Here is a 25557-nt window from a genome sequence, read left to right as displayed (position 1 = left end):
CAGAGCAAGGATACCCAAACTGTTGTCCTCAGCAAAAGTCGTGTTCAGTTTTGTGCTGAGCACACACATTTCCTTAGTCCCAAACCCAAGTCTTCATTGCTCCCCCACACAGGAAAGAAATTAAGTGCACTGTACCCACTGAGTAGCATTAGGAAATGAATGGGGAAACCGAGTCACACATCTTTCCTATAAAACCCTGCAAAGTCTGGCACTTGGACAGGGAAAATGGCCTCCTGTCCCACCACTGGAGCTGCCAAGCAAGTTCTCTCTCAACAGCAGCTCAAAGCACCTCATGCCTCAGCACATTTACTGTGGAACATCTGCACAACCAGCCACAAACCTCTCAGGCTGCCAATTACACATCTGAGGCCTGGAGGAGCAGTAACACATTCCTGCTTCTTCAGCCCTTCTTTTCCCTGCCATCCTCCATTCCAGCTCCCCGAAGGCAAAGCAAAGGAGAAGAAGGATCCTGCTGGGAACAGACCTGGCACAGGCATTTACACCCTGGAGAAGAATGGCAGTTCTGGACGGCAGGGCTGGCTCGAGGGACTCAGTGTGCACATGCGGATTGCACAGGCAGCCCTCAGCAGAATTACAGCCCAGACTGCAGCACGGCTGCCATTTATTCTCTGCACAGTGTCCTCATCACCCTCAGAGAAACACTCACCTGTAGGAGCCAGTGTGCAGCAACCACTGCAGCCCAGTTATACAAAGCTGGTGGCCTTAGCTCACACACTTTTGTGCACTGGTTTTTACCTCTCCAGTGCTCAGATACTTATCTCTGGGTCCAGTTCTCAAGGCCAGCCAGATGTTCCTTGACACAGGGGCCGCCAGTTCCCCCAGCCTGTCTGGAACACGGCTCTTCCTCCCACACAGCTCCCAGGTGGGACAACAAGGAGCTGCAGTGAGCCTCCTGCAGCTTATGGTTCAAATGCAGAGGGCAAGGAAATGCCAGATTTGTCTACAATCACCCTCTTCTCATCCCAAATCAGCAGTTTTTCTCCTGTCTCATCCCACCATTTCTTATTCCAAATAAATTGGCTGCAACACAACCTGGGTTCTTGCTTGCTGTGATCCCCCTATCACAGCCTCATCTTCTGCTCTTCAGTGAAAAAACAAAGCTGTTGAAGCAGTGTGTTGTTTTAATCACCTGTGAAGCAGCTTTGGAATTAAAACAGAGATTCTGAACTACAGAAAGGACATGAGAACTGAGCTGGGCAGCTCCAGCCTGAGAAACACATCAGCAGATTTGAAACTCAAGCTCCTGACCAAGGGGATGCACCAGTGGGTGAAAGGAGAGATTGAGGGGCAACCAGGAAGCTCCAAGAGAAACAGCATTGCCCAAGCGAGAAGAGAATCAAGTAGAAATCTGAACTTCAAACTTGATTTGATTACCCCAAAGCCAGGCTTTGTCTCCTGCATGGCAGTGCCCATGGGCACATAGTGGGTACCCAGCAGCAACAGAAGAGCCCACCTGTGACCCCTGGAGCTGTTTGGCAGAGTGAGCATGAGCAGAACTGGCACCTTTGTTCCTGACACAGACAGTGACAACAAAAACCAACTGATTTCCACACCTGAGGAAAGCCATCACTGCAGCTCCTCCAGACTCAGTGCTTCAAGAGAGGCCACAGCAGAGCCTGTCCCTGCAGGGCACTGTCAAAAGCACCAGCGATGGCTGCCATGTCTGGTCCTCGCCAAGACCCCAGAGCCAAATCTTAGTGAGCAACCAGCCCACTGCCTGTCGAGCTCTCAGCTTGGGCACCATGCCCAAGCCCACCTGAGCCACACCTGCAGCAGGACAGAGCTTTGGCTTCTCCAGAGATTTGCAGCCCCTGGGAAGTTTGCGTGGCTCTGCTGCTATTTATACACAGCTGTATCAAGGATGCTCATCAGTAAAAGCATGTGCCATGAGAGACCACTACAGCCACACTGGCTGATCACATCTTCTGCCCCTGGGAGGCAACTGCTGGGGGTTTCCAAAACCCCACTGAGAATGGCTCTGTATTCCTGCCCTACTCAGGTTATTCAGGGCAGTTCCTGGGGTTTCTGCTTGTTCTGATCTTCTCTGAAGCTCTTTTTTTAGCTTTGGCTTCCGGGTTAAATATTAGTAGAACACCTTCAACTTATCAGTGCTCAAAGAATGAGGAGAGTACTCAGTGGGTGTGGTTTGTTCCAACTTCTGTTCTTTTTTAAAGTTCAGAAGTTATAAAAATACCAAAGATCAAGAGAAGAACAATGACAAGCTGCAAAAGATCTGTTCTCTGTAACAAGTGGGGCTTTGTGTTCAGGATGAAGCTCCTGGATTCCATAAAAATGCACACTGGCAACTTAGGCCTGTTCCCCAAAGCCAGGGTTTGGAGCCAGCTGGGCTCAAAAGCATTTACTTCCCCTCTCCAAAAAATGAGGAGGAAACAAAAAAATGAAGAAACTCCCCAGCAGGTCATGAAAAGATGATGTAATGTTCTTGCTTCCATAGAATCACTGTCAAAAATCCCACCAAAATGGGGCTGTTTCTCCCATTTACACCCACCTTGCTCCAATCACACCCAGCCCATTAACCACCACAACCATGTGGCTGCCCCATCCCTGGAAGTGCCCAAGGCCAGGCTGGATGGGGCCTGGAGCAGCCTGGGCTAGTGGAAGGCGTCACTGCCCATGGCAGGGGGTGGGGCTGGATGGGCTTTAAGGTTCCTTCCAACTTGAAGAGATTAAGGACTCACTGTGTGCAGCCTTTACAGACCTGTGTGAGAGGAGACTGATCGATCGTTCTGGCTTCTCCAGCACGTGCCCACATGAGAAGCAGGACCCTTACAAGGGACCAAGATCCTGTCATCAAGGCTGGAATATGGTGACAGGCAGAAACAAGGTGTGGAGCCCGAAATCCTTGAAGTGAAGCTTCGTAGTACTGAGCGTTTAAACCCTTTCATCCTGATGGGAAATTCTGCTCTTCCTGTGGTTGTCCTACACAAACTGTCACCCTGGCCATACTTTAAGCTCACTTCACTCTGCTTCCGAACCTCACAGCAGAGGATGGTTGGGCAGAGCCACCAGCCCTGCCTGCAACCAGCAGCTCAGGACCTCCTGAGTCAGGCACTTTTAGACCCCCATAAATAACAGCCCTGGAATACTCTTCTTCCTTGTGGCTGTCCAACTCCATCCTGAAAGCACTCAGACTTCCAGCCTGCACAGGCACAGCCCTGCACCATGTCCCAGTTAACAGGAGTGTTGTTACTGGTCAGAGACCCTGCAGAAATAAAGTGATGACCAGTGCTGTTAAACCAAAGAGAGGGAGCTTCCAACAGCAGGGTCCTGCTGAAACCTCCTGCCAAGACTCAGTAACACCCTGAGATATTGAAACCCCATTTTGGGCCAGGAAGCATGGTGGAAAAGGGAAGGCAACATCCTGAACAAAACCCAGATTCTCTGGGATATGAAGTATTTCAAAATAAAACAAGGAAAAGTCAAGTTGAGAGGAAGGTCTAGACACTGAGACTAAGGACAGGCAGGGGACCAGAGGAAGCTGCTTTTCCCAGATCAGTTCCTCTTCTCAGAGGCTCCTGCCAGCCCCAAGACATCACACAGCAATCTCAGGTCTCTGACAAGCCATGGTTCCCACTGAGCCACAGATTCGGTGTTTGCTGAGCCACAGGCACTGTTGGCATCCCACAGCCTCCCGCAGTGCTGGGCTCCCTTATCCGAGGCCCCGAACCTCCCAACCCCACACATCTTCCATGACACACATCCAAGCCGAGGCAGCGTCACTACAAAGAGCCTTGGCTCTGTGCTCCAAACAGCTCAAGAGATTTTTCTTGGGATCTTCCAACAGCAGTCTGAGAAGCAGCACCACCCAGGTACCAGGGCTGCTTGTGAGTTACACTCATGGATAAAAACCTGAGCTCCTCTGTGGACCCTCCTTCCTGCTGCTGTTGGTGCATAAGCCCCACCTGTGTGGACCCCAAACCGGCCATGTCAATGCAAAGCAACATCATCCAGCTTGATGTGGGAGCTCCAAATCCCAGCTCAGTCCTGAACAGACAGTAATTAGTATTTTCCCATGTCCTTCAAGCAGGAAAGCACAGGCGCTCACCTGAGTGTTACCCTGCCAACTACTCCTGATGAGGCTCCTCTTCCCACCACTATGTTCTCACCCTGAAGAAGGAAGAGAAACCAGGCAATATCCAAAATAAAATAAAAAAATACACATTACCTTTGCCCCTGGGCAGGAAACCTAGCAGCTGATCATCATCTTCCTTTGAGGAGACGAAGCAGTTAAACAATAAATCACATGGCAGCAATGGTGATGAGAAATGAAGAACTTAATGAACTTTCTATCCAGGGCCAGAATCTTGTAACCCCCTGGAGTCACTGCAGCAGCTGCTGCAGGCAGCTCCAGTCCCGAGGTAACACAGAGCTGTGAGCCCGGCCTGGATGGAGCTCCTTTTCAGCCTATCCCCACGGTAACTATCTGCAGCTATTCACATCTGCTTGCTCTGCCAGCAGAGGAGGCAGCAGCCGAGCCCAGGCAGAGCGAGGAGGGTCTGACAGCCCACACAGACCTGTGCAGGCACTGACCAGTGTCCCCAGAGCCCTCGCCCAGCTCCCACCAGCACTGGCACGGTGGCAGAGGACGAGCTCTGTGTTAGCTCTGCCCTGCCTGCCTGGGCTTGGGGCTCTCTGCCAGCTGGGCTCGTGCCAAGGCAGCAATTCCAGTCCTCCAAATTCCAGAGCTGAAGCAGCTTCCAGCTCTGCCCGCCCAATCTTAACGCTTTCACTGCTGCCCCTCTCCCACAGCACGGAGTCACCCCTCTTCTGTCACAGAGCATCCAGAAGGGTGGAGTAGGGAGTAGCAAACCCAGCAGGAACTCCAGAGCAACTCAGCATCAGCCAAGGGCACAGCCCAAATGGAGGAACAGCACAGGGACCTTCTGAGCTACAGACACTGAGAGCTTTACCCGTGTCCCCGGGCAGGTGTGTCCCTGCATCCTTGTGTTCAAGGTGACAGTATTTCCTTGCCCTCCAGCACTAACACGTGAAACGTGGGAGCAGGTTTAAAGGACGCTGTTACAGAGAAAGAGGTGTCCATATGTGTGTGTGTGGGGAAGGTCCTTCCACAGGTATGGATTAAATCTAGACTTCTGAGGACGGAGAAAATGAGCTGATTTCAAAGGCCAGGAAGACTGTCACTGCCACAGCATCCCCCAGCAGCAGCACTGTTGGGATTGTGCACACAGCCACTGGCACTCAGCTGTAAGAGGGTCCTGTAAAGGTCTCACAGTTTTTGGACCAAATCCCAGCTAAAGACCTTGATACTGTGGCACAAACCCTAGAAAAATGCCCACACTTCTTCAAAACTTAAAGCTGGTGTTTAAGTAAGAGCCCTTTCTTGAGCAAAGACAGATCCTGTGGGAATTCTCAGATGCCTGAGCCCACAATCACACGTCCAGGCAGAAAGCCCTGATCCCACCTGCCCAGGCCCTTTTCCCAGCCCACGTGCCTTTACCTGGCAGAAAGGGACCCTTCAGTCACCAGCTCCTCAGGTGAAGAGCTCAGAGCACGAAGCTTCCATGCAGAAGTACCTGAGAAGATGCTGCTTTAGTTGCTCTTCCCCCAGGGCCTCACAGTTCTCCATCCCACAAACCACTTCAGAAAGGAAAGTAACTTTCCATGGATCCTGTACCAATGTGTGCTTGCTTCCCTGACTGCAAAGAACTGAGCTTTCTTCCAGTCTGTGATCAGCTGTGAACTCCCACATTTCCCATGAATTACAGAGGCAGACACACTCATCTCTACAGAACCATGCCTTGGCTGAGGGGGATTTCCCTCATCCCACCTCCCTGCTAAGAGCAGGTGGCCTCAGAAACTACAATCATTAACCAGCCTCTTATCTCTTTCTCTTTTTTCTCATCGATTTTTATCACAATTATTTTCCTCTTTGTTTCCCTGAAGCTCAGCAGCAGCACCTCCATTTCTGTGTGCATCTCCTTCTCTCTTTCTCCCCAGCCATGATTTAAAGTAACTAAACAACCACCCTTATTCTTTAGGTCGATCCTAAATATCGATTTTCTGCACTGCTTATAATGGGGAGGGACTCTCCAAAGCAGCTTCCCACATCCACTCTCCACTTATGGCAGTGACCTGTCCTAAGAGCCCACAGGCTTCCCAAGCAGAAGGATGGTTAGAAGAAGTAAAATGCATGCAAAAGTTTTTCCAAAGCACTGGGTTTGGCTGGGCTGGAGTTCTCCTTCTGCAGTAGCAGCTCGGGTGCTGCTGTGCTGGGGTTTGTGCCCCAGGCAGGGCTGACAGCACCCCACGGGTCAGCTGGGCTGGGCTGGGCCTGCACAGAGCCCAGCTCTGCTCTGTTCCCATGGCCAGCATTGGGCTGGGGGGCACAGGGAGCTGGGAGGGGGCACAGCTGAGACCCCACTGCCCCAGGGATGCCCCAGACCCTACAGCTCCATGCCCTGCATGTAGAGCTGGGGAAGGAGGGAGAAGGGAGGATGGAGCCAGGGTGTTTGTCTTCCCAGTCCCCAGCCCATGGGATGGACCCGGCTCTCCTGGGGATGCTGAGCACCCGCCTGCGGGGGGGAGCAGTGACTGTCTGGCTTGGCCTGCACCTGCAGCTTTTGCTTTACCTGTTAAACTGTACCTCAATCAGTTTTCACCCCTTTACCCTTCTGATTCTCTCTCCCATCCCACTGTGGCAGTGAGTGGCCGGGGGTGCTCAGCTGCTCCCAGGACAACCCACCACACCTGACATACACATTTTCCTCCTTCAATCTCTGCTTCCCTCCCAAATTACACTTCCAACCATTCCACCAACTATTGCTACAGTGCACAGACTCGTGCACTCCTTATGTGCATCAAACACCTAAACCTTGAATTTCTTGGCCTGAGGAACATCAGCCACCTACTCTGTACCTGCTGTGCTGCCAGCTGGATCACTATCTAACTCCAGTGGGAAAGCACACACACCTGGAAGATGTGGGTAACTTCCCCACCCAACACACCTTCAGGGTCTTCTGTTGACAAAAATCCATGTTGTTAGCAATGTGCACACAATGTATTCCGGCCTCGCTTGTGTGTGCTGCAGTATCTAAAGATGGGGAGACATCTCTCTCTCCTCTGCTTTGCCCTCATTCTGAAACTGACCCCACTGTGTACCAGAACGTTGTAAGAAGCCCCATGTAACCTTAATTCAGCTGGTTTATGTCTGTGTGCTGTGACAGATAAATATTTCTCAGTCAGTACTTCTCTAGGATGAGTGCTTGACTCAGTAAGAGCAATCATGCAAGCAGCTCTTCCAGGAACAGTTAAAATCCCCTAATTTCTGAAACTCTGAAGTGACCCCACAAGTCCTGAGCAAGGGAAGTGCAGCAGCTGTCACTGAACCAGCCTACCCATTGTTCTGACTTCTGAGAGATGGTCCTGGGAGGTACCTGGAGAAAACATGTGAGAAAGAACAGCAGAGGATGTTCAGCTTTGATTGTGGTTGTGCTGTGCTGGGCCAGGAGTTGGACTGGATGATCCTTGTGGGTCCCTTCCAGCTCAGGATGTTCTCTGACTCTACACCCTCTGAGCAGAGCTCCAGGCTCCCAGCCAGAGCTCAGCTGAACAGAAAGTCCACTTCACTTTACATTCCTAAAAGCCCAGATATGTATTTAAGGGTAAAAAAGCACATGTAGAAGAGGCATGAAAAGACATGTAAGATGCTGTACACCATGTATGAGGAGTGGAGTAGGGATTCCCAGCCAATGAACAACCCTGGGAGCACCCCACTGGTGTGGGAGGGATGCTGAGGGAAGTTTGCTGCACACGCACAGAACTCCCCACCCTTTGGGACAGCCACTGGGACCTGCCCCCCCCAATGGCTGCCAGGCTGAGGTGGAGAAGCTGAGGATGCACAGGATGAACTCTTCCACATTCCACCCTGCTCTGTAGTCCAGCAGAGCCAACATCTATCCCCAGCCTATAGCCGACGTGGAGAGAGGACCAGGACCCACCATGGGCGAAGGCACTCCCAGAACTACATTTCCCCTGTGTGGTGTGTGTTGGTTTGGATCCCCCAGCTCCAAGGTGTGCTGCATCTGGACAGGAGCTCCAGGAGGCGCCTGGGAGCCCACAGCCATCTGGCCACTGAGCTCTCCCAGCAGGCTGCTGCACAGCCAGCAGGCAGCAATGGAATTACCAAGTGGGTGTGCAGGCTGCTCCTCGGCGCTGTTTGACCTCCCTTTCCTTCCTTAACACACACACGTGCCCTCATGAAAGCTCCCCGGAGTGGCTGGCTGGGCCCCAGCTCCACCAGCTCCCTGCCCAGCCACTCCAGCTAAGCAAACACTGCCGGGAGTGGGAGGGCTCGGAGATGGAGAAGGACCATGCCTGGGAGAAGCCCTGCACTCCTCCACCTCTGCTGGCAGCCAGCAGCAGAGTCAGATTAGAGCTGAATGGAGTTACCAGTGTTAAATAAACATGCCTGCCCTCTTTGAAGTTCTGCTTCCCTTGAACGTGAGCTCATTCCACGAGGCTTTTTTTTGCTCAGCCCCAGGAAGCCGTCATTCCCCATGGAGTTGGCTCTCCACAGGATTCCTCACCTTCCATGGAGTTAGCTCTTCACAAGATTCCACAAGGACCTCACATGGTCAGTCCAGTATATGAGCACAGACCAGTACTAGCACAGCAGCACTTGATCCCCTGCATGTCTCTCCAGTGCTCTTTAGGAGGAATTCCCACCAGGAAAGGGAAACTGCCCGACTCCACCACACAGTCCTGCAGGCTCTAGGCTGGCACATGGAGAAGGTTTATTGGAGCTCAAGGAAAGGGCGATTCCTCTGTGGTGATGTGTCCTCCAACCCTGCCAAGAGCAGCACGCTCAGGTCTGGGAGGACTGTGATCAACCCTCCACCACAGCAGGGCTGAGGAGTGAGGAAACACAGGAGGAATTTCATTAAAAAAGAGAAACTTCCCAGTACTCTCCTCTTTTGGTTTAAACCCACAAAGTGGAAGTCAGAAATTCTTGGGCAGGAAAGGGAGCAGACAGTCACAGAGGGAGAAGTAAAGCCACAAAGACAAGGCTGATCTCAACTCCCTGGCATTTTTACCATGGCTCATGCAACCCCTGGCAACCCCTACTCTTGTCCCACAAGTTGAAAACAAAGGACAAAGAGAGCAGAAATCTGCCTGAGAGTGAGGGCTGCCTCTGCCTGTGAGTGGGGAGATGTGACTTTTGGGGGTCACTGTTTTTGTACATGAGCAGGAAGTGCAGAGTCACTGCACATGGAGCCAATGTGAAAGGGAGAAGCTGTCAGTGCCACCTGCCAAGGGGGAAAGCACAAGCTTCCCAGGATGGCACAATGGGGTGCTGTTTCTGGATAACTGACTGGGCTCTGCTCACTCACAGCTTCAGCCCCTGGCAAGGGGAGGCCAGGGAGGAGCAGAGCTGCCTGTGCTGGGGCCGTGGGTCAGACAGAGGTTCCCACTTCTCCTGAGAAGGCGGCTTCCACCGTGCTCCTGAAACATTCCACCCCCAGGTTACTGCCAGGAAAGCTCCCACACAACACAAACATGTCTTTAGCCACTCATGCAGCACCTGAGAGGCACCCTGGAGAGAGCGTGGTGAGAGCCCCTGACTGCAGGGCACCACTGGAGGGGTCAGGCACTGGCCGAGAGGGCCCCAGTGCTCTGCAGAGCCTGCAGGGCAGCAGCAGGTGGGACACAAACAACCAGCAAGAAGAGAGGGAGATGCTGGGAACATCAAGGCAAAATGAAGAAATCCAAGATAAAGAGGAATCATCCCCACCCAAGGGGAGCCCACAGCTCTGCCTGCACACAGGTCATGAGAGATCATCTCAGGCAGCCCACTGACACCAGCCCTGCAGCCCCGAGCACAGACCTGGCCCGCAGACCTGGCCCACGTCAGGGACACAGGGCAGCGCCAGCCTGACAGGGCAGCATGAGCTGACCCAAGATTTCTAAGAGGAACAGTCTCATCAGAGAAATGCCTTTCCTAAGCAATCCTTCAGCTCTGGCAGAGAGGTTGCTCTCCCGCCCCTCATTTCATTGACAAGCACGTGCAGGGCTTGCCAGCCAACAAATGCCAGAGGGATGTGCTTGGGGACAGTGACAGCCCCCCCGGGCCCACACACAACTGTGACGTGAGAAAGCTTGAGACACATCTGAGAATCAAACCAGCCATGGCTCAGACCTTTGCAAGGCAGCAAGCTCCCCAGTGCTGCTCCTACTCAGCAATCACAGTCCTGGGAATGCGGCAGGTACCACCTGCTCCACACCTGCTTCGTCCATGTTCACAGCATAAGGCAGAGCAAGAAAACTGCCCAAAGTACAAAGAGGCGCAGTCCTGCAATTCACAGTTCTCATTATTCCAGTCCCTCTGAGAAAAACTCCACAGGAAAATGTGGTTCAAAGGCGCAGGAAAAACTGCAAGGAAATTCCTGGGGAGGAGCAGACCTCAGCAATGTTGTACAGCACCATCCCTCCCCAGAGCCATCATCCCGCCCATCTTTATGGATAGCTGCTCCTCAGCACCTTGGTGCCAGGCTGTTCCAGTGCTATAGGTCTGATCACCTGTACCTTTACCATGCATGAAGCAGCACAAAAACCAGACAGGGCACCCAGATGTCCTTGCTGCCAGTCTCTGCCTGCTTTGCTGCTCTTTGAGAGCTGAGTGGAGGAGAAAGACAGCTAAGAAACAGCGTGGGCCTTACCTTTTGTACCAGGGGGCTGCAGATTATCTCCAGTCAGCGAACACCAGCCTACGGGAAAGATGTCCCGGGAATCATATCGGCACCAGTAATCGAAGGCACCTCTCCAGCCATCAAATGTTATGAGGACCTCAGAACCTCTCACCTCCCCAATGGTGGCCGGGCAGATGAAGTGAGGGTTCTTCCTGTCCACTGCCTCCAGCTTCATACCTGTCTTGAAGAAGTTTTGGGAAGGAGATGGTGGTTCCTACAAGAAGAAGTGGAATATATGCTCAAAGGGGATATGCCACTGCCTCCCCACACCAGGGCTGTGCCCTCACCAGCAAACTCACCTCCATGAACAGCTGAAGGGTGCTAGTGGGCTGCATTTGAACCCAAATAGGTGTGCACACACTGGCTGGGCTACACAGCCACTGCCCTTTAATCAACAGGCAGCAAAGTCCACTACCCACTGCTCTGCCCTAGGCTGGACCAAACGCAGGGAGTGGGACATTCAGAGCAGTGCTGATGTTCCCACCTTGCATTCCCCACTTTGAGCAGCACCTGCAGCTCCAGTGAAAAACCAGCTCCTGCCTCAAGCCCGAGCACTGAAGCCAAGGCACTTCCTTGGCAGATCTCTGGCTGCATCTTGACATTGCTACAATACAGCTGGAGAGGACACAGGTCTCTCCTAGAGCAGCACCGAGGCAGAGCTGTGCAATGTCACCTCCTCTGGGACCAGCACATCTCTCATGAGACACCAGCTCTGAGTTTGGTGCTCTGCAGCGAAGGGGTCATTGCCAGAAGGATCTGCACGAACAGTGAAATACCTTGTGAAAAATCCGGACTGGAGCCATCTCTGCTCCATTCAGAGTCTTCAGAAGGAACATGGGCCAGGAGGAGGCATTCAGCCGGAAGCCTGAGGAGAGGGAAGCAGAGATGGAGACTTTTAGACTGTGGAGGTCAATGGATCTGGCAGCACATGTCTGCTCTGATGGGAACTCACACAGCTGTGATGCCACAGCACCCTCCTCCCATGCTGGAGTCAGGTGGGACTTTTTCCAGGTATTCTGAATGCAAAGCATTGTGTTATTGAAAATAAACATCTGGAAACAGCTGTCTGACTGCAATATTCACTTATCATAACAATCCCATTGACCCATTGACAATTCAGGCAGAGCACTTTGTGCAGCGTCAGTGCTGGCAGCTCCAGTGATCCTGCTGCAGGGGAGACATGAATCAGCAAGTGCACACTCAGGCTATGGAATTTCTTCCTCAACAGGGAATCACAGCTTCTGGGTGGCCTCCTCCACCTCTAGTGTGAGCTGCAGGCAAGTTATTTTGAAGAAATAGAGCCTGTGACTTGGCTGGGAAACAGATTTAAGCATTACAGAGAAGGATATCAGGTTTTGGCTTGACACCTGCTGTGAAAAAAGTGGAGAAATAACAAGAGGGGGCTTATGGGAAGGAAAAAAAAATCAGTTTCACATGCTCTGAAGTATGTATGGCGCTGACTATGACTACACAACCAACAGAAGGCTATCACAGAACATCTTCTTTGCTAAATGTGTATCTTCCTGCACAGGCAATTTCTGCTGCTCAGCTGTGTTTGGTCTATGTTTGTGGGGTTTTGAAGGTAATCCTGGCACCAGACCTGGACCAAGAACATGGCAAAACTTTGCCAAGGTTGCAATGCTCAGCACAGGTCGCACTGCCAGCCCTGAACTCTGTCAGATCAGCTTGGAAACCAACCCAAGTAGCCACAACTGCAGGGGATGGGAGAGCTCAGCTCCCAGAGTGGCAAAGACTTTACGTAAATCATAAAAGATCCTGAGCTGGAAGGGACCCTCAAGGTTCATCCAGCCCAGCCCCAGGCCCTGCACAGACACCCCAACAGCCCCACCCTGGGCATCCCTGGCAGCGCTGCCCAAACGCTCCTGGAGCTCTGGCAGCCTCGGGGCCGTGCCCATTCCCTGGGGAGCCTGGGCAGTGCCCAGCAGCCTCTGGGGGGAGAACCTTTCCCTGCTCTCCAGCCTGAGCCTGCCCTGGCCCAGCTCCAGCCGCTCCCTGGGTGCTGTCACTGGAATGATCTATGTAAAGAAAGAGCAGCAGCAGATGTGTGCACATGGAAAATACTACAGGAAACAGAAAAACCTTGCTGGGTTTTCTCAGCCCTTGCACTCTGCAGGCAGCAAGGACAACTGCAGCACTAGCTCTGTTACCTGTCTTTATGCTGGGTGCAAAATCATCCAGTTCCACTCCCCTGCCATGGGCAGGGACACCTTCCACTATCCCAGGCTGCTCCAAGCCTTGTCCAACCTGGCCTGGGACACTTCCAAGGATCCAGGGGCAGCCACAGCTTCTCCGGGCACCCTGTGCCAGGGCCTCAGCACCCTCACAGGGAAAAAACTTTTCCCAGTATCTCACCCAACCCTGCCCTCCTGTCTGGCGTAGGGTTAAGCAGGCGACACAGGCCAGGGCCGGGCACACGGAGTAGCCCGAGCCGTCCCCGAGCTCGCCCCGGTGCCCCGGCACAGGCAGGGCTGCTTTGGCCGCGCTTCGCGCCCTCTGCTGGCCACACCCGGCACGGCACAGGAGCGAGCCACGGCCCCGCGGGCTGGGCCCGGCACCGCAGCCGGGACAGGGCTCGGGAAGCGATGGGCAGCACAACCACGGAATGGTTGCCGTTGGAAGGGACCTTAAAGCTCATCTCATCCCACCCTCTGCCGTGTGCAGGGACACCTTCCACTACACCAGGTTGCTCCAAGCCCTGTCCAACCTGGCCTTGAAAATATTATTTGGGGATATGCTAATGGAGAGAAAGATTTATGAAGACACTCAAACTATTGGGCAGCGGAATGCAGGAGGTTAATCTTGCTGATTATCAGGAAGGAACCAGCAAATCAGCTTGTCACTTGGCTAGCATCAAAGAAAATGGAAAGTGGTGTGTGTTTAACTGAAGACAAGACTGGAAGAAGTGTTAGACTGTCCAGGCTATTTATAAAGTTGTAGCCAAGCAAAATGAAATAAATAAGTATGAATTCTTGCAAGTGTCCCTTCACATGAGACAGGACTTTAATCACTGTGAGCCTTTTCAGACATTATGTTTCCTGTCCAGGTAAGCTGGTATTGAATCCTAGAATCACAGGGTAGGTTGGGTTGGAAGGGACCTTAAAGATCAACCAGTTTCACTCCTCTGCCATGGGCTGGGACTATCTTCCACTATCCCAGGTTACTCCAAGCCCTGTCCAACCTAGCCTTGGACACTTCCAGAGATGGGGCAGCCACAGCTTCTCTGGGCCACAATCCTGAGCTTGAGCTGCAACCAGGGCAAGCAGCTCACCTTGCTGCAGAGACCTCTTTCATCTACACCCTAAAGGACCTCTCTGTCCATGTCACAGTGTCTGTGTGGAAATACAGACCTGGTGTGGTTTATGTATCCCGGAGTAGGCAGGGGCAGGCCATGGGCCTGTGTCCCAAGCACAGATCTATAAAAACCCCCAAGCTTTCCCCACCATCGATTTCACCCCTGCTGGACAGCTGAACTCCAGCTCACCCAGTGGAGGCTGCAGCATCCCTCCATTCTTCTCACAGTTCCCAATGGGCTGGATCTCAGCAGAGTCCACCAGCCTCCAGAAGTCGTTCTTGTTGTCGCTGCCATCGAGGCGCAGGCGCAGGCGGGCGCCCGTCAGCCCCACCACGGTGGCGATGCACGTGGACGTGGTGTTCCGGGGGTCCTGGGCCTCCAGTTTCATACTGATCTTGAACTCGTTTGCAGGTGGAGTGTAGGACTGCAAAGAGCGGAACAGAGGGCCAGTCAGAGCCAGGATTGCCAGTACATGGCACCAGCTCAGGGCTGACAGTACTGCACCAGCTCAGGATTGCCAGTACATGGCACCAGCTCAGGACTGACAGTACTGCACCAGCTCAGGATTGCCAGTACATGGCACCAGCTCAGGACTGACAGTACTGCACCAGCTCAGGATTGCCAGTACATGGCACCAGCTCAGGATTGCCAGTACATGGCACCAGCTCAGGACTGACAGTACTGCACCAGCTCAGGGCTGACAGTACTGCACCAGCTCAGGCACAAAGCTTCAGCACTAAGAGCAGCCAAATGGAGTCTACTGAAGGCTGACAGCCCCTCCAGGCACAGCACAGAACAGGCACCACAGACAGCTCAGCAAGCCCTGGTGGGTCTGTAACAAACCCCCATCCTTCCATCCTGCATCATCTGGGCAATTAAAGCCTGTTCCCTTGGAATCACAGAATCATTAATGCTGGAAAACACCTCTAACATCATTGATTCCAGCTGTTCCTACAGCACTGCCAAGCCCACCACTGACCCATGTCCCCAAGCACTCTATCTACAATTTTTTGAACGCTTCCAGGGATGGGGACTCCACCAGGCCTGATCAGCCTTTCAGTGAAGAAATTTTCCTGATATACAACCTGACCCTCTCCTGGCACAAGCTAAAGCTGTTCCCTCTCCTCCTGTCCCTGTTCCCTGCCAGCAGAGCCCGACCCCCCCGGCTGCCCCCTCCTGTCAGGGACTTGTGCAGAGCCACAAGGGCCCCCCTGAGCCTCCTTTGCTCCAGGCTGAGCCCCTTTCCCAGCTCCCTCAGCTGCTCCTGGGGCTCCAGCCCCTTCCCAGCTCCATTCCCTTCTCGCTCCAGCCCCCTTGTGAGGGGCCCAAAACTGATCCCAGGATTTGAGGTGCAGCCCCATCAGTGCCCAGTACAGGGGATTAACGCTCTCCTGGGAAGACTCACCCAGCCAATCCCAGACCCACACAACAGACACTCATGCTCCCCGCTCCCCTCTGCCCGGACCCAGGTGCCCCACACTGATTCACTCCTGCACCCCCTGTACTCAGCACAACCACCTCTGGGCTCAGTACCTGCTGCCCAGGGGCTGCTATTCTGTCACAAAAATTGGCTGAATTCTGACAAAAATCTCCTTATTGGGCAGGATCCACCAAAAGCTGGATCCTATCCTACTCAGGACACTTTCTCCAAGGGCCTCTGCTTGACAGAGTAACAGCATACTCATATTCCCAACATGCACATTTGAGAGGAAAATCTTCTGTGCTACTCTAAATGTATCTTTTAAATTTGCTGTTGAGTCTCCAATATCCTTAAGTGTTGCCCTTGCCAAACCAGAGGCCTATCCCAGGCACAGAACTCTGGGGTCCCCAGTGGACCATAGACCTTGACCTTTCTTGTTGTCACCCTCTTACCTGCTTGAAACAATGGGCAGGAGCTGGGATGGCACATGTCTCTTTCAGGTATTTCTCCCAGGTGAAGTGACCTGAGAAGTAAAAACAAAAGGATTCAAATAGGAACTGGATGAGCAAAATTCTCAGCAAAAGAGCTGGCCAGACTCCTGAGCCAGCAGTTCTGCACTTCTCACAGAGGAGGTGCTCACAGGCAACATGTTTTCATCAAGAACCTCTGATGTTTGTGAGCACAGAAGATTTACAACTGCAACTGACAGGCAGAACAAAGCACAGTGCTGCCTTCGGCATCCTCCTGCCTCCATGCTGCCGAGAAGGGGCTGCACAGAGTCAGGATAACAACCTACAACTTAATGGGAAACATCCAGCACAGATGGGAATCTGCGGAGTCTTCCAGACAACTGTCCCTTAAAAACCATTCATTAAACACATCACTCAGTCTGGGGATTACGAACAGTCACTGTGGGCTACGAGCAGCCCAGCTTGGGGGCTGGAACAAGATTATCTCTAAGGTCATTTCCAACCCAAGCCATTCTGTGATCCCATGATTCTAAATCATGGATTTAGAACAGGAACCTGCTTTGTGGTGACTGTACAGTCCCCCTGGTCCAGCACACACAGAGCCCACCCCATGGGCCAGGGATCAGCCCAACCCCAGCAATCAGTGGACAGGTCAGCAATTAACTTCCTGAAGTGCCATGGAGTCCATAGGATGGGCAGGATGGGAGGAGGGATCCTCCAAACAGGAATTTACTGAGCTCAACACCTCACATCCGACACCAAGCCTCCTTCCACTGAGTGCTGCTGCCACGGGAAGCACATTTCATCCTTGCCTGCACCTTCCTCATGGACAGCAGGAAGGGTAAAAACAATATGCCACCCAGGGAAACCTGTTATTAAATGAGGAATTAAAAGCTCCTGTGATCCGAGCAAATCATGACTTTTGCCATTTAAACTGAGCAGCTGGGAGAGGAACCTTCCAGCATGACATTCGCTTGCATTCATCGAAACAGCTCCCGGGAGACCACTGTTTTCAAGGCATTTCAAGAGCATTGGTGGCAGCACAATTAAAGTCAGCCACTGCTTCCCCGAGTCAAGGCAAGTTCTTAATCAGTCTATTTTCAAAATAAAAGCTACAATAAGAGCCATTTTAGCTACTGCAGCACACACCACACCTCTGAAAATTGAGGCAGTAAGGTCAGCACACATTGCTTCAGTGCTGCCTCGTGCACAGAGGAGCCTTCATAATCTACAAGCTTCAAATAAATACAAGGAATGCTGCTTTCTCACCAGCTCCCATGCAGATGACTAGTACACTGTCAAAAATAGGGAAAATGAACAGAAAAAATACAGTTCCACTGCCACACTGGCTGAATATTGCTGTTTACAGAGTGACAGCACTCTCCATGTCCCAGAGCACTCAGCTCCATCCACTGGCACATATTTTCCTTTCAGCCACAGTCTCACACTGGGTGAATGAAGAAATTCAGTGAGTTACTGCAATGATGCTCTCACAAAACCAAAATCCTTTTGCTTTAATTGAAGATACGATTTTATACTTGGTTCTGTCAATGAAACTCTTTGTATGAATAACGTGGAGTAAACACCCAGGTACGGCAAGCTGGGCACTCCTGGCCTGGAAATGCCTTATGCATCCCACCCCTTAACTCTGGTTGCTGATCTGGGCTCATCTCAGACTGGGGTAGCCCTTCAGAGGCCATTGTCCCTGGAGCACAGAGGATGCCCAGGTGACAGTACCAGGTGAGCAGTACCAGTCTCAGCCCCAGGCCCTGAGCCAGCAGCTTGAACAGGATCAGCTGTGCTTGGCAATTTTATTTAAAAAAACCCAACCCTCCCCTCAGATGGTTTCAATCCATCGCTATTAAAAGTTGTCATGGTTTTAATCTTTCCACTTTTCACTCCCTCCACACCAAGCCAGGCTGTTCTGCTGCCTGCAGCAGCTCACCCCCACAGCCGAGATCCACGCTGCACAACCCCAGCAGGAGCAGGGAATTTCTGAGACAGCTGCAGGCATCTAAAAATAGTGTTTGGACATGGAACTTATTTGAGATTAATTCTAGAGCCTGCTGGGATTCAACCACTGTATGAAGACACACACAGCACTAAAACTGCAGCTTCTCTAGGACCTGAGAGAACAGCATGAAGCTGGGCCAGGGCAGGCTCAGGCTGGAGAGCAGGGAAAGGTTCTTCCCCCAGAGGCTGCTGGGCACTGCCCAGGCTCCCCAGGGAATGGGCACGGCCCCGAGGCTGCCAGAGCTCCAGGAGCGTTTGGGCAGCGCTGCCAGGGATGCCCAGGGTGGGGTTTGGGGTGTCTGGGCAGGGCCTGGGGCTGGAATCCGTGATCCCTGTGGGTCCTTCAGCTCACGATGTTCTGTGATTCTCTGATTCCTATGACTAACTGTTCTGGTGATTTATTTTGCAAAGAAAAGCAGGAGCAGTGGAAAGACTTCTAAGAAAAGAGAGCTGATACAGCAGTGTTCAGCCTTCCCTCCCTCCCTCTCTGTTCACTACCAGCCACCCCCTTACACACAGATGGCAGGGCAAGCACAGGTAAAACCTGGACTTCTTTTTCAGGATTACTCTGAAACCAAGGTAAAAACTGCAGACTGCAGCTGGAAGCTGCCACCACACACTTAGCATGAGAGGAAATCCCACACAGAATGGAAGGAATGGGTTTAAATTAATTCAGTAATAGTATCTAGCTCATGATGCAATATTTTTCAAGCAGGAATTTCAAAGTACGCTTAAACTTTACCAAATACAATCAGCCTCAACCTAAGAACTGCAGACAGAATCAGAAAAAAAAGGCACAACACAAAAGCTGAGGTTGTTCTTTTTACAACAGAGGGATAGCTGCCAATGAATAGAGAAAAGCAGGATACATTGGGGCTTTTTTAATGGGGGAGCAGAGCACAAGCCCCGAGCTCTGTGCTTGAGAAAGAGCCAGGACACCAAAGTGCCGGGTGCTGCTCATGCCATTCTACAGCCACTGGGCCTGGAGGGTGTAAGGCCAGAGGGAAAAACTGAGAGTATCTTACCTGGCTTTCTTCTAAGCACTGACCAATGGCCTTGTATTTTATATTTTCTCAATATTCTTATCCATATTAATAAATTGGATGCCTTACCCTAGAGTGACAGGACATTTTAGGGTGCAAGATGCTTGTTTCTTATCTGGCCTGGGAAGGTAACCCTGTTTCCAGAGTGTTGGTCAAAAAACACTGATGGCTTTTCTCCACTTGTCAGTGCATCACTTTGCTTCGTGAAAAAACTTCAGCCAGTCCTGAGCTGTCCCTTTTACTGGTGAGGGAGCAGGAGCTGACTGTAGGGAATGGAACCCTCTCTTGCCCCATAAAGCAATACCACTGCTTCTGGTTTCCAGAACAATATGCAAATTGTCCTACCAGCCCTAAAATCAGCTGGTCTCTGCCTGCTCTTTCATGTTCCCTCCCTTGCCTTGCAGAGGACACCACTGGAAGGATCTCCACTGGAGAGGACTGTGTTCCTCCAGGTAACATAAACAGAACCAAACAATAAAATAGTTTGGGTTGGAAGGGGCCATAAAGCTCATCCAGTGCCACCTTCTGCCATGGGCAGGGACACCTCCCACTATCCCAGGTTGCTCCAAGCCCCATCCAGCCTGGCCTTGGACACTTCCAGGGATCCAGGGGCAGCCACAGCTTCTCTGGGCACCCTGTGCCAGGGCCTCCCCACCCTCCCAGGGAAGAATTTTTTCCCACTATCCCATCCAGCCCTGCCCTCTGGCAGTGGGAAGATCCTGGCTCTTCAGGCCCTTGTCCCAAGTCCCTCTCCAGCTCTCTCCAGCACACTGGATCTTCTTCACAGGAAGAAATGAGAGAAAGACACTTTAATGAGAAACACCCTATTTTTGCAACTACATCTGTGAGCCAAACAAAAGCCAAGGATTGGGAACCCGTGTGACTCCCTGTGACTTGGCTGTGGAAATGCCACTGGGGTGACTGTCTGTCACTTGTGCTTGCCTTGGGAAAGCTGCTTGTCGTGTGCTCACGCCAAAGGCAGATATTACTTCCAGGCAAAGAGTCAGATTTGGGCTCTGATGTCTTAACCTTCAAAAATATTTACTCCAAACAAAACACTCCACACACCCAAGGGGTCAAACTGCAGTAGTTGTGAACAATGCAGCTCTGCACCCTCATGTTTTGATTCTCTTCATGTTGCATTTAACATTGATCCTTTGCCCAGAATTTAAATGAAGATGGAGTTTCTGTTTATATCTTTAACTGAAGTCTGGTTTGGGCTCCATTAGCATTTTGGCTCCCTAGGGGTCATCAATCCAACTGAAACAATACATGCGCGTTTCAGGTCACATCTGTGAAGGAGAACGTGCCCTACCCAGATCAAGGCTTCCCCACTAAAGTCTGCAGCCCATATGTGTGGCTGCTAAGGAGCACCAAGGCAGCACATGAAAGCAGCACAGTCCGAGCCAGCTCGGTATGAAAATGAGCAGAGCATCGTCTGGGCTCGCAGATCCAAGGTGACACTGGCTGTCCCTGATGTCTGAGCATGGCCTCCCGAGGGGTCAGCCCTCCCATGGGCATGGCACAGCTCCTGCCTGTCCCACCCTTCCCAGTCCCAGGCACTTTGCTCAGCCATCAATCCAGCTGTATGTGCTCCATCGGTAACAGCTGCAGTCGGTAACGTGAGCCCCACTGCTCCCTGTCCTGCTCAGTAAAAGGTGACAATGTGTGAGTCAAAACTAACAACTCTGAAACACCAGGGTGCTGTCTGGTCTGTCCTGCTCTCCTCAGAGGTGTCCCAACGCAGCTTTGACCAGAAATCCTTCCAGCCTGGATTACAGAGTGCTCCGTGCCAGAAAGACGCTGCAGTTTCACCCCCTCACTGTGTAGAATCACAGAATGGTTTGAGTTGGAAAGGACCTTAAAGCCCATCCAGTCCCACCCCCTGCCATGGGCAGGGACACCTTCCACCATCCCAAGTTGTTCCAAACCTGGTCCAACCCAGTCTTGGACACTTCCAGGGATCCAGGGGCAGCCACAGCTTCTCTGGGCAGCCTGTGCCAGGGCCTGCCCACCCTCACAGGGAAGAATTTCTTCTCCATATTCCATCTAACCCTGCCCTCTGACAGTGTGATGCCATTCCCCTTGTCCTGTCACTTCAGGCCCTTGTCCGAAGTCCCCCTTCAGCTCTCCTGGAGTCCCTTGAGGCACTGGAAGCAGCTCTATGGTCTCCTCAGACCTTTCTCTTCTCCAGGCCCAAACTCTACAAGGATGTGCCCAAGCTTTGGGCAGTGATGAGCTGCTCAGAGTTTCTTGCAGGTGATGGCCAATCCTGATGCTGCACCATGCACTTGTCAAAAAAAAAATCTTAGGAAATCAAAAAGGGGAGAAGTGGGGGAAAAAAAGCAGGGAGGAAGAAGGGAGCTCTCTTACCTTGGTACTGGGAGGGAGACTCTGACGGGCGGCTGTACTTGTGCTTTTTACCATCTTTCCAGTCTATGGCTGAGACAAGAAACAGAGCGCTTGTGTCAGGGAAAGGAGCCAGACAATGCACCCTTCAACACTGTCTGCTTTACAGGCACTCACAGGAGAGGAGTGACCTCCCTATCATGACCCCATAACACGGATGATTTGCCTCTATCTCTGGGGCGTGCTCCCTTCCTCCCCACAGCTCATGCACGTACCTGACAGGAGGTATCTACATTTGCACCTCAATCCCTGCTTAGTGTCCACCAGCCACTGTTTTCCCTCAGTGACAAGCAATAACAAAGAACAGCAAACTGCTAGAGCTCCATCATTTCAGCTATGAGAAAAAGGGCTTGAGAGGAACAAACGTAACTGCCACTAAATTGGCTCATGTGAATCTTTGGTGCAGAATGGCTCCTTGTGTATCAACTCCAGGTTATTCCACACAAACAGCCTCAACCCTTTGTGGTGACTGGGAAAGGACTTCTCTGAAAATCTGCACAAGTGCTCTGTCCATGCACAACACCAGGTTTCCATGGGTCCCTTGCAGCTCAGAAGAGTGCACAGCAAAGCAGCACCAGCTCTGCAAAGCAGCTCACCTGAGCTGTCTTTGCCCATGACAGCTTTGGGTCTCAGAGCTCAAAAAAAATTAAGTTCTCAAGACAGCTCTGGAAAGTGACAGAGCAAGAAGTGGGGAATGCTCATCCCTGCCTCCAGCAGCCTCCAGACCAAAGGAGGGATGGAAGATTGCTGTGCCACAGCAGAGCTCACCCTGAGCCAGCTCCTTGACCTGCTGGGCACCCTGGGAGTGCTGCTGCACTCCAGCTCCTTTATTTTACAGAGCATTTTTAGGGCTGTTGTAGACAACAGCTTGGTAGTGCCCTACAAAATGTGCCTTGCCCCCACAAAAAGCAATTCCTTGTGAAAGGAAAAGTTTTGAAATCTCCTGACAAGTAGCTGGAAGAGGCAGGCTAAGAGCTGCTTCTAAAGTGGCCTGGGGTGTTTTAACATGTCTGGAATTGCTTTTGGACAATTATTTTTGCAATCTTCTCTTCTTGACGTGTTCTTTTCAGCACAATAGGCAGGATGGTATGTAGGTTTTATTGCTCTGGAGAGTGACAGAGCAAGAAGTGGGGGATGCCCACCCTGCCTCCAACAGCCTCCAGTCCAACAGAGGGATGCCAGATCAGCATCCCTTAGATGAACACAAGGGACATATGGAGTGTGGCCACGGAGTCACTAGACATGGACCAGACAAAGAGCCTCCTTGGAGAGACATAAAGGAATGAAAAGGATTGAAGGACACCCTTCCTAATAAATGCATTACCATGAAGCACAGTATTGTGCCATCTCCCTAAGAAAGCAAGAATAAAGGACGTAAAGTATTTAAGTCAGAAGCAAAAGAGCCCCGTGGGTGGGTAAGGCTCCCCTCGGTGCTGCAGGACAGCTCTAACAGCATCCATGCACTCAAAGGAGCCTCTCGCCATACTCTGCAGGTGAAGGTACATTTTGTTCTTAACCTGTAACATGCAAAAATCCTCATTAAGGAGGATACAAAAGCAGCAGAGAGAGAGAAACAAGAATTTCTGCAGACAAATAAAGAAAGAGTGAAAGTTCAATGCATTATTAAAAAAGCAGGTAAGTAGGACAGAAACCCACATGTGCACAGTGCAGATGTTGCCTCTGCAACCCATGGCACGGCATTCCGAGCACAGGTCACAGAGGCAGGCTGGCTGGAGGCTCCAGGAGCACAGAGAACAAGCTGTGAGTGAGGCTGAATCCAGCCAGCCCGGGCCTCAGCCACGCTGCTGACTAATCAACCGGCCTCCTTTATTGCCAAGCCCTCCAGCTGCCTCGCAGCAGGGTCTCCCCATTCCCTGCTTTCCTTCATTTATTTTCACTTCATTAAAGGACAAGCAGTGTTAGGAAGAGGATAATGCTGCTGTAAGATGAACCACGACAGAAGCAAAGGAGACATTTAAAAAAAATAAAAGGAGGAGAGAAATCGAGCATAGAAATCTCCTGCAATAAACTTTGGGAGTGTGGAGCAGATGTGAACAAAGAGCTGCAGAGGATGCTCCATCCTCTCGCTTCTCCCTTCCCCCCTCCTCCGGAGCGCATGTGATGAGATCACTCCAGTCCAACGCACATGCATGGCACAGCACCAAAGGAAATCAATATTTTTGTCAAGCACAAGAAGCCAGAGCAGCTCAGCTGCAGGCAGCCTGCTCGGCTTCACCCTTTTGGCTGGGGATGCAGGACCCAGGAAGCACGTGCTGTGTGAGGGGCCGAGGGACTCGGTGGCAGTGGTAACCTCCTGACAGATTTCCTCTCCACAAGGTAGGCTGGTCTCTGCTTTCATGCCTCATTAGAGGGGGGAGGCCTGTGCCAGCACAGCCAGTTTGCCCCATGCTGGGAGCTCTGCCAGATGGTGCCGTGGGTTCTGCAGGGCACCCTCGCTGCTGACACTGCGCCCCACGAGCTGCAGGGATGCCACAAAAAGGGACTCTCCTCTTCCCGTCACAGGGGTGGATTGATGAACTGCTCTGTGCACGCTGATGGAGAAACACACAACTCTGTTTTGGCCTTCCAACCACACCCCCTCAGCTCCCACCCCACTGTCAGTCCCCTGAGGCACTTGGCCCTCCAGGCCACGCCAGCTCACTGCAGGGCCCTTGGCTGTGCCAAGCATCACTGCTCACCTTTCTGAGGGCCTGGTTTCCGCATTCTACCACCTGCTGCTGTCCTTATCCTGGGACTGGGTTGCTCTTACAGAACTGAAGATGTCTAGGACAAAAGAAATAACGATGAGAAAATTCCCCATTCTGGAGCACACAGTCATCTGCACCATTAACTCATCACACAGTGGGGGGAAACACATGTTCCATCACCCGGGGTTGCACAGAACACAGAACACACACAGCTCATTTCACCCCCTGAAACTACAAGACTTTCTCCAATTTGTGGACAACGTCAAATTCATGGCAGCAGGAGCAGCATAAATAAGCACAAGGAGCACATGCCTGTCTCCCTGCTAACCCTACAGTGGGTCTGGAGCGTGTGTGGAAGGAGGGGCTGCTCCCACTCACTAACAAAGGGAGGCAGAGCTGGAATTTATGAAAGAAAACACATGGAAACATAACATTAACTCTGGCAAAGCAGCACAGCAATCCCCAGCTTGCCACTTACAATTCAAATTGCTCACAGCAGTTCTGGGGAATAAGGATGAGAAATTGGACAATGACCCAGGAAATACTTTTGCTGTTATTACTGCCATGAGTGTCCAAGTTAAGCCGCATTTTTTTTTCCTGGTTGGAGGAAAACTGGCTGGACTGCTCCCAACAAGCAAAGGCATTTGCATTCTTGTTATAAAGAAATATTCCTGAAAAATCAGAGCTCTTGGGAGATGTATGCTGGACATGCATAGGGACCCAGCACTCCAGGACAACCACTCTCACACGGCAGGGCCTGCTGCACCCACCAAGCCTTGCCAAGCCCTGCCAGAAAACATCCAAATGAATGGCTGAGCCACAAACAGGCCCTTGGGAAAGCCAGGAATAGCATGTTTTGACACTCCACTAACTAATGAAAGATTAATTGTATCAATATAATTCCATTTTGTTCACAGTGGGGTAGTCAGGAGGAGGATGGAAGAGGAAGCTGTCTCAGGATGCAGCACTGAGTCGCTGCTTAAAGGGTTATTTACAGACCCAACTTGGCAAGAAGTTGGGGTTTTAAAAACCAGGCTTTTTCTAAATGTGAGAGAAATAGAGTTTAATTTTCTATAAAAGCTCTACAAACTACAGCCCTTTTACATGCAACACTGAGCAATACTCTGAGAAGAAAAATACTGAAGGAGTATTAAATACTAAAGGAAAAGAAATTCCTGGTTGTTTTTTTAATCCAAATCAAAAGGTGCACAGTAGTCACTTATTGCCTCTCTCCTAAATAGCGTGTGTGTCTGTACACACTTGTGAAAGGAGTAAAGTTGGTTTCCCTTTCAATAGCAGAAGGTAACCTACATGTGAAAGGTTATTTACAACTTTTAAAGCTTCTTTTCATAATTTTCTTCTGTCATTTTTATTAAAGTCTAGCAGTCCTGGCAGGAAAAGTGCCCTAGACACTAAAACCCAGGCTGAAAGGC

General features: G+C 51.6%; 1 protein-coding gene across 7 annotated transcripts in view; it reads right to left on the bottom strand.

The window, feature by feature from the left end:
- SCMH1 (Scm polycomb group protein homolog 1) overlaps positions 1 to 25557 on the bottom strand; it is a 71438-nt gene that overhangs the window by 27821 nt on the left and 18060 nt on the right. For 6 of the 7 annotated variants that reach the window (XM_039564485.1, XM_039564489.1, XM_039564488.1 and 3 more), the window contains 6 exons: positions 24116 to 24200; positions 21381 to 21449; positions 15934 to 16004; positions 14251 to 14485; positions 11525 to 11613; positions 10719 to 10962 (listed from right to left, as the gene is read on the bottom strand). In XM_039564485.1, coding sequence (XP_039420419.1) covers positions 10719 to 10962; positions 11525 to 11613; positions 14251 to 14485; positions 15934 to 16004; positions 21381 to 21449; positions 24116 to 24140 — 733 coding nt within the window. In that variant the 5' untranslated portion in view covers positions 24141 to 24200. Of the gene's footprint in view, positions 1 to 10718; positions 10963 to 11524; positions 11614 to 14246; positions 14486 to 15933; positions 16005 to 21380; positions 21450 to 24115; positions 24201 to 25557 lie in introns of those variants that run through there. The other variant, XM_039564492.1, reaches the window with a different exon arrangement.

This window comes from Corvus cornix, chromosome 23, assembly GCF_000738735.6.
Source record: "Corvus cornix cornix isolate S_Up_H32 chromosome 23, ASM73873v5, whole genome shotgun sequence".
NCBI lineage: Eukaryota > Metazoa > Chordata > Aves > Passeriformes > Corvidae > Corvus > Corvus cornix.
Note: the sequence above shows the minus strand (reverse complement) of the source record. Positions and strands in the feature narration are given on the sequence as shown.